The sequence below is a fragment of the Eimeria tenella genome, genomic scaffold (assembly GCF_000499545.2).
Source record: "Eimeria tenella Houghton genomic scaffold, Eth_scaff114, whole genome shotgun sequence".
Lineage (NCBI taxonomy): Eukaryota > Apicomplexa > Conoidasida > Eucoccidiorida > Eimeriidae > Eimeria > Eimeria tenella.
The window spans coordinates 102,188-110,601 of NW_013541478.1; the positions used below are offsets into that span (position 1 = coordinate 102,188).

The following is an 8,414-nucleotide window of genomic DNA, read 5'->3' on the forward strand; positions in this document are numbered from 1 at the left end:
CTGTACGCACTCCTGCGCGGCTTTCCTAGTCCGCCTCGTTAGGCGTAGGGCGAGCAGTTTGAGTGTTGAACGAGTAACATGACTCAGGAAGCCACCCGCCGCTCGGGGGCAGCGAGCTCCTCGTGCGAACTTAATGGGCGGAGTCCCCCGGCTGTAGAGTTTGTGGCCAGATTAAGTGCTGGGAACTCTGGTACAAGGCCGTGCAGGGAGGAAGCAAGCACATGTGGTAACGTCGGCTGCTAAAATGGAAGCTACGGAGATCTCAAACAAAGTGGGACCCTTGCGTGAGCAGTCGCCGTGCTAAAGTGCCTTGCGAATGCCCAGTAGCTGCGCACAGCTAACTGCACACGTTGTGGGGAGCCCACGTCACTGTCCCCGGAGGCAGCGTGATACGAAGCTTGCTAGAATACTGCGACTCTGACGCTGTGATTCCGGCTGTTCGAATGTGTATGCCTACTGCAGTACATGGATCTCGTCATCTGGTGCTGTGCGCTACTGTAGCTTCGAGGAGAGCTGCACAGCAGCTCTCCTGGAAGCTGCGCGATGCCACATCAGTTCCCCCTACGGTTCGCTTCCTCAAGCATATCGACTCTCCCGTGGGGCTTCTACGGCTCGATGGAGTGATTACGACGCTTGCGGGTCCTGCGAGCAGCCTCTGAAGTTGCGCAGTGCTGCTTCCGCCGAATGGATCTGCTAGAAGTCGCGCTGTTTCCATCGCCTTTGAGCGTTGCACTTCCGGATGTTCTGGCGATTTCGGGCTCTACTTCTTCCCAATCCGAACTCCCCTTACTTTTCTGGCATATTCGCTTTCTTCGCCAGCAGCTCCTGCAAGCCTTCGACGCAATCTGCTTGATCCCGAACAGAGCAAGATAAACGTGAAACCGCAGCTTCTCTATGAACGAGGCGTCTCCCCTGTGCAGTTTCTGGTATCTGTCTACGAGGTGCGCAAGGCGCTTAATGTCCTCAGAGTTCGAAGATTTCTCTGGATCCAAATCTCGTTCGCCTGCCATGGCAGCCAAAGCCTTGGCCACAGCATCCTTGTGACGCTCATCAAACGAAGGCCCGCAGCCGGCTCCTTCGAACAAATTTAGCTGGGCCCTCGCATTTGCAGCATTAAACTTCTCGAACGCATCTCGGTTCTGTTCAATATCGGGATGCTCATCACGCTTCTGAAGGCCAAAAACATCAAGCCAGCAACTAAGCTTCCTCCCGAGTGACCCCAGAACGCTTGTTTTGCTCCTCACTGCTTCTGCAGCTGTGGCTTCGACTGCCTCAGACCTCGGATCATGTTCCAGTTTGCGAAACATCCCCTTTACAAGCTTCTTTTCCTTGATGGCATGGGTCGCCTTCAAGTGATTCAGCTGAGATCGCAATGACAGTGCTAAAGGGCTCCCCGGAGAGACTGTAAGATACCGATTTACGGTGGCCAAAGCTCCATCAAAGTCACCCAACTCCTGCTGGGCCTGAGCACCCTACAAAAGCAAAACAACTACATGTAAGTAAAACGCACCCAAATATCCAGGCAATATCCGCGCTTGTTTATCGCCGCATCCATAGAGCTACTGGGTGCACCACAAACAATATTATAGGAGAGAAGCAATGCAACCAGTCAACACGCATGACCTGTCGTGCGAAGAAGATCCACTTAGTTCCTCACCTGGGCTTTCCTGTACAGAGCCTTTAAGGCATTGGGGTCATTCTGCAGTGCTTTGTCACTGTACAAGATGCATGCAGACCAGCGGCCCTCCTTTAGGCAGGAGAGCGACAGGTTTAGCAAGTACGACTGATGCATCTACAGGCACGCACAAGATCAGAGGCAATGCAATCAGCCTAATGTGCTTTATGGCCGTGCGAACGTCTCTTTCACACGAAGAACTAGTGACACGGCGGCTGATGAGGGACGGCAAATATACACAAGGGTGTCGGTGTGTGAGTGAGGGGCATAGGGAAGAAGCCAGCACGGCATCCCGGGTTCTGTTTCGTTTGTAGTACGCAGGACTGTGGAGCGTACAGCAACGAACTCCCTTTTCTTGTCATCATCGAATTCGTCTTCTTTGGCCAATATATATTCAAGGGTGCGAAGGCCACGGCTCCAGGCGTCCGTCGCGCCTCGCCAATCCCCGGCTCGAAAGGCTCTTAGGCCTTCTTCTCGCACACTATCAGTAGATTTGGAGCATTTGTCGTCAGATGGGGTAGTATGGGGGGATTTTTCCCCCAGGTCCTCCTGCTGATCTGGTAGTGATGATGAAGAGCACAGTTCCTTGTCGCTGTCGTGGCTTTTCGTGGTATCATCAAATGCGACTGCGGATGGATCCATTTTGACAAACGAAATGAACTGGCCAGCGAAAACAGAAATATGCAAATGGAACGACAAACTGCAGCGTCAACTACGCTGTATGTTCTTTTGGAGCCCGAGAATGAGATTTACCCCTATGCAAAGAAAGTAGCGCTACTCCAGAAAGCATAAAAGCCGCACCGGCAACAAATTGGTAGCTCAGCTGCTCTCCCAAAAAAAGCCAAGACAACGCCACGGAACAGAGGAAGTTTGCCGCGAATACTGCGACGCTGCTGCTTCCAGCTGATGGGGCAACCAATAAACACTTGACGTGAAAGTTGAGCATAAGGCCGTTGCAAGCAAGCATACAACCAAAAACCAAGGCGCGTAGAAGCAGGACAGAGAAAAAGAAGAAAACTGCTGCTCCTACGGGCACTCCTCCTGGGGTCTTTGCGATCCTGAGGTCGCAACGAGCGCCAGAGGTGGCGAGCAGCAGCGCCTTCCCCGTTTCTTTTAACAGGGCTCCAAAGCTATCAGGCTTCAGATCAAGGTGCGTAAATCCCGTTTCTGGGAAGCCGCACACAATGCCGTCGTCCACGGGAACGGGTTGAAACAGCTTCTCCCGAAAAACGCTTGACAACTGCTGCAGTGGTTCGCCAGGGCTGAAGTCACAAGCTGACTTTCCTATAACCGATGCGGCAGCAGCTAAGAAGCCTGTAAGTGCCACAAGCTGCAAGAAACGCAAAGGCTTGAATGCTGTGGCTGCAGCTGGCGAGCCAGTGGTGACTGTAGGATCAATGCCCGTATAACTGGTCTCGTTCAAATCACCAGGCGCTGAACATGAAGGATCGACGGTAGATCCTGCTTGTCTCGAGGTAGCTAGCGTCACCGTCTTCCCTCCACTACTCCTTAAAGTCCTGTCTGGGTTTCCCTCTACCATCGCTTCGTTCGTTGTAACCCAGGCCGTGCTGTTGCGTTTCCAGCAGCTAGCAAACTAGAGACAATCAGCCTAAATAATCCTTTTAATTCAAGTGTTCACTGGATGGGAGACCGCTAGGGCTTCAAAATTTGACACAGGCGGGCAATGAGACAGCATAAGATTAACGGGGGCTGCTGGGGCTGTGCGGGCTGGAGAAGTCGTCGCCTTTTCGAGATGTATTTGATACCCGCTTCAAATTAATGGCACTAAATTTTAGTTCTTTATTTAGTTTGAGCAGCACTGTCTTCGGTAGCTACAAAGAACTGACGCGACTGACAACGCTTCAGCTGCATCTCCTACAGCTGTGCTTGGAACGCTCCGGTGTCCACTATTATCAGAGTTGCTCCCCTCAAATACTGCGTATTAATATGGGTGCATATATTGAGCTCGGGTGCTTACTTATACCGTGCGTGAGCAATTGTATATCTGCTCGGATTGATGCTTTGCATCGTTCTTTCCATGTATCTAGGTTCAACGTCACAGTTTCGAAGTTCCGAAAGTCCGTCTAGGCATCGCTTTTAAACATCACTTCTTGTTGTTGCCCGGTTTCTTTAGAACAACAAGTTCATTTCGTCAGAATAGCATCTCACTCCCTCGCATACTCAGATCAGTTGTCTGTAGTCAGGACAGTCCACTTTGCTGTTGGTCTTTGTCGGCTTGGTCTTGCGTATCTCTTACCAACTGTTGGAAATCAGATCTTCCAGTTAAGTAGACAGCATTATGGATACCGGCAGTAGCTGCTTAGTTCTTTGCTCCTACGTCTTCGTTGCCATGTGGGGTGGAGCTTCATGTTTGATATTTGAAGAATCTGCAGCTTTGTACGTTGCTTTTATGCTCTCTGTCGAGATGCATGTCTGAGACACGTCTCTGGAGAGGAGTAACTCATCACCTCTTTCAATGGGTATTGGCAATATGCTCCAAGGCAACACATAGCAGCAGCCTTCCAACTTTTGTTGCTCAGTCGGTTTTCTTTCGTTTGTACGCTAATCGTGCATGCGAAGGTGACAGCTTCTTAGTGTTCAGGAAAGGTTGGTCTTGTTTAATTCAGTAGGTGCCACCATGTATTAATTTGCCGTGAATTTTTCCCGGTATTGTCCAGTGCTGGCTGCGGGACGCATGAGCTCCCACAATATAGGACTCTTCGGAGCGTCCCTTCCAATCTTGAGCAATCTGAGATGCTGCTTGTTTCTATAAAAATACTAAGGGCTGTCATCTCTAATTCCTTCACGATATTCACCACTGCATTTCTCTATAAACTCATGCCCTTACGGGCGGACTTTCATCCACCCACCCTGTCCAGCTAGTCTGAACAATAAGGAAGATATATTAATCCGAAGTCCGCAGGGGAGTTTTTGTCTTGAGGCTGTTTTCCCTACATGTCAGAACGTAGGTCAAGGAGGAGGCAGCTGCTGGAGATGCGATAACTGTGGGCATGAGAGCCAGCACACCAATAGGCGTGTGCGGAAGACCCTACTGTCGGCTCCAGCAGAGTACGCAGTTTTGTCTTGACCCTGAACTGGCTCTGTCTTGTGTGACTGGCGCCTTCGGCGTAGTCCCTCTTTTATGGAACAGCGCGCTTGGGAGTGGCCGCCGATTGGCGCCTTGACTCCGCTGCCAACCAAGCTTTCCAACCATAATCTAATGATATATATACGGCGGTACGAATCCTGTGTAAGCGTGGGAAAATGACTGCGCAAAGAAGGATAGAGGTCCTATGCCGCAGGTATAATCGTAGGTATGGTTACGCCTTCGGTGAAGGAAGGAAACTCCCTACAAGAGCTATCTTACCAACCCTAGCTGTCGCTTCGCCCAGAAGACAATGGCATCAAAGTTGCAAGCCACGTTCATTCAAACCCAGCGGGCGATATTCAACAACTGAACTTATTGCTGAGAATTTTCAATCAGGCCTTGTGTCGAAGGGGACATTTGAGTGATATTCCGCTCTAATCTTGAAAAAAAAACTATTGAAAGCTTTAAAGTTGCAAAATCTACTCATTTACTAATAAAATGAGGCATATATCTTATTGACAGTCCCTAATTAGCAAGCGGCGAACACTACCTCGGAAACCCTACGCCCAAATCGCACATCAAGGGCTGTATCAACGGAAATTGACCCGTTTCGTGCATAGAAGAGCAACAATAGTAAGGAAAACGTTGTGGAGCCGGCTCATCATGGTACTGAAGCAGATTCCTGCGATTGTATAGCTAGATAACATACGTGCCTTTATTTTGCAGTCTCTCTCGAGAGGAATAGACACATTCCAGAGACGCGATTATACCGCTAGATTGGCGCGAACACTTGTGGCTGAAAGAGCAGAACGCTTATTGAGCTCACGTAAGTGAAGAAGCGAATCTGAAACTATGACAGGTAATGCTGGGGCAGTTGAAACATGAAGCAGCAAAGTTTCCGAGGGAAAACAGAAAAGCTGAGCCCTAGAAGTAATGCAGCTCCGTAAGGACCCAAGTGCAAATTTCGGTGACACCTATAACACACGACACCTAAACTACCAACAGAGGAAGCCAATGGTTTGCTTAGCACAGTACCAGCACAGCAAATTGGACACTTGAACATCTCTTATTGCGCCACTCCTAAACCACACCAAGCATTACTCAATCCCTGGCAGCACGATTCACTGCCCAGGGGTGTAGCTCTGTCCAGTTGCAAAGCCGCAGGCACTGCTTGCACCCTACTTATATTTTTTAAAAAACTGACGCAAGCAAAGCTGGAGAGCAATTTCACGGAAAACGCCACACTGTAATGCGGCTGGCAGAACGTTTCACCTAGCTTCTCCGGGACCAGGGGAGGATGTAAAAGCACAATGGCCACAAGGGTTCCAAAAATGACCAGATCAACTACAGATGGTGTTTCGAGCACAGCGGAGCGTGTTTCGGAGCGAAGACAGTGCTGTAACCAAATCTCATATCTGTCCAGGGAATGTGAAGACGCCTGACCCAGCGACCCCAGAACAAATGTGAGTGATGCTCTCCAAAAAATGAACTTTTGAAATACGCGAGCGTCGCCTTAAAATATTTAGTTGGTTCATTATAGCCCAACACAACTTGCAATCGTAGGCGGCTCTCCTGCCTAGCCCCACTATGGTACCAACGGGCGATCGGCAGATGCAGGGTGACGGTTTGCAGCCAATCTTCAGACCTTTCCTTTTACCCGTTGTCGCGCATTTAGGCAGGATTTTCTGTGAGCTTATACTATTCCACTGGTCTACCTGACCTAGTGGGATGACGCTACCGACCGCAACTACACAGCTCTGGAAGTTGCAGTTGGTAGGAATTTTGGTCTTGTTGGCGGCACAAAGCACGGTTCGCTCCTCCGCTTTTCGTGCTTTTGGACCGCTGGCTTGTGAGAAAAGGATTTTTCGTCAAAATTTGACGGCGCCTACTGCAGTTCGGTGGCCTGTGAGGGCCGAGACACCTCGCCAAAGGGCACCGTTGGAGACTTCTGCACGCAGGTCTGTACTAGTGCGTCTTCTCTCGTGTACCTGCCTGACACGCTATCCATTGAGACAGACAAGCTCTGTTGGATCAGCGGGGCTCGGTTTACAGGGTTCCAGCAGCGTTAAAGGTGTACGCACTGCCGTGAAGATGCCTGTTGTGCTTTCGCCGGGTGACACTATTGGTGGAGAGGGGCTTCATTGGTGCCCCAGCAAGGCAACTGGGACTTTGATTTTCATGCATGGTCTGGGGGACACTGCGGGAGGATGGACTGAATTACTCCAGCTTTTTGAGGCTGCTCAGATTCATGAGAAGGCACGCCTCATTCTGCCCACGGCCCCGACGCGCCCAGTCACGCTTAATATGGGTGTTCGCATGACGGCATGGAGTGATATAAGGGGTCTTTCTGCAGACTCTAGTGAGGATAAGGATGGCCTCATGGCCAGCAAAGCCCGGATCGACAGAATTATTGATTCAGAGATCAAAGCAGGCATCCACCCTTCGCGAATCCTGGTTGGCGGGTTCAGCCAGGGTGGAGCTCTTGCGTATTTGGTAGGCCTCACATCTCCACACAAGCTAGGGGGTATACTTTCTCTTTCTTCGTGGTGCCCACTCGGCAAGGAGATCCAAGTTTCCCCGCATTATGCCCAGGCTGTTCCTCGCATCCTGCACTGTCACGGTGCTGTAGATGACATTGTTCGTCCCATATACGGACAAACAAGCGTGGAGAGCGTGAGAAATAGGCTAATAGATTCGGGGGCTAGGCCTGAGAAGTGCCAGGATGACATTACATTCAAGCTGTACGAGGGGCTGGGACATTCAGCAAATCAGCAAGAGCTCAACGACATCAAGGTGTTCCTTTCACGCATATTCAACGCAAAGTAAATAATGACGATTTACGCAGGTATGGACTTCGCTGGGGAGTTCCACTGTTCATATTTCAGTGGCAACTCGTCAGGTGCTACTCTGCACAACGTGGCTCGCGAAAGCCTTCCGACGCTTCTAGGCGCAGGCAAACAAGCAGAGTTATACCGGAGCCATTCGTTGGTTTACATTCGTGACTTCTGTGGCGATACGGACGACTGAAGCTTCCAAGATTCCAAGCTTTGGCGCATGAACAGGTAGTAACCGTACACCAAGTGGACTGCGCTGATCATGCTTGTGTATACCATTACATAGCAGAGGGGATAGTACTGTACATGACGGTTTAGCAGGGGTCGCTGTACATGGTGGCTTGGCAGGGGCTACTTCCTGTACATGGCGGTTCGGCAAAGGCTCCTGTACACGGTGGCTTGGCAGAAGCAGCTGTTCATGATAGCATTGCACAGGAGCCAAGCAGCTTGTGCTTTGGGACATGATGGCTCAAATGGAACCGAGAAGAACACTCTTTACTCTGTAGAGCTAGCTTGAGCAACGGACAGTCCCAGTTTGCCCTAAGACGTCCATCCTGGTGTTATAATTTGGATGGGAAGTGTCGGAGAGACATGCTTGTTGATGAGCGGAACCTTTTTTTGGGTTCTTCTTAACAAGTAAGAGTCCGTATTTCAGTCCCAAAGTAGCTGATTCCGGGAGCTGACGGGGAGAGAGCGTGGCGAGGCCACTCTATGAATATGGCGTTTTCATACAATGCCGTGCATGGAAAGGGCTTTTGTACTTAGGCTGAAGTAGAAGAATAGCCTATTGGTGACACATCAGTTAGATTGGTAGTCA

At 50.3% G+C, this 8,414-nt stretch overlaps 2 protein-coding genes across 2 annotated transcripts; one reads left to right on the forward strand and one right to left on the reverse strand.

Moving 5' to 3' along the window:
* Window positions 1–605: 605 nt before the first annotated feature.
* ETH_00027665 (uncharacterized protein) lies at window positions 606–3,215 on the reverse strand (the record flags this gene model as incomplete). The annotated part of the gene is made up of 4 exons (XM_013372959.1): window positions 606–1,463; window positions 1,658–1,792; window positions 2,012–2,301; window positions 2,477–3,215. 4 exons carry the CDS (start codon window positions 3,213–3,215, stop codon window positions 606–608), a joined length of 2,022 nt encoding a protein of 673 aa, XP_013228413.1.
* Window positions 3,216–6,854: 3,639 nt separating this feature from the next.
* Window positions 6,855–7,589, forward strand: ETH_00027670 (phospholipase/carboxylesterase, putative; the record flags this gene model as incomplete). Its single annotated transcript, XM_013372960.1, has 1 exon — window positions 6,855–7,589. The coding sequence occupies one exon, from the start codon at window positions 6,855–6,857 to the stop codon at window positions 7,587–7,589; it is 735 nt and encodes a 244-aa protein (XP_013228414.1).
* Window positions 7,590–8,414: the final 825 nt, after the last annotated feature.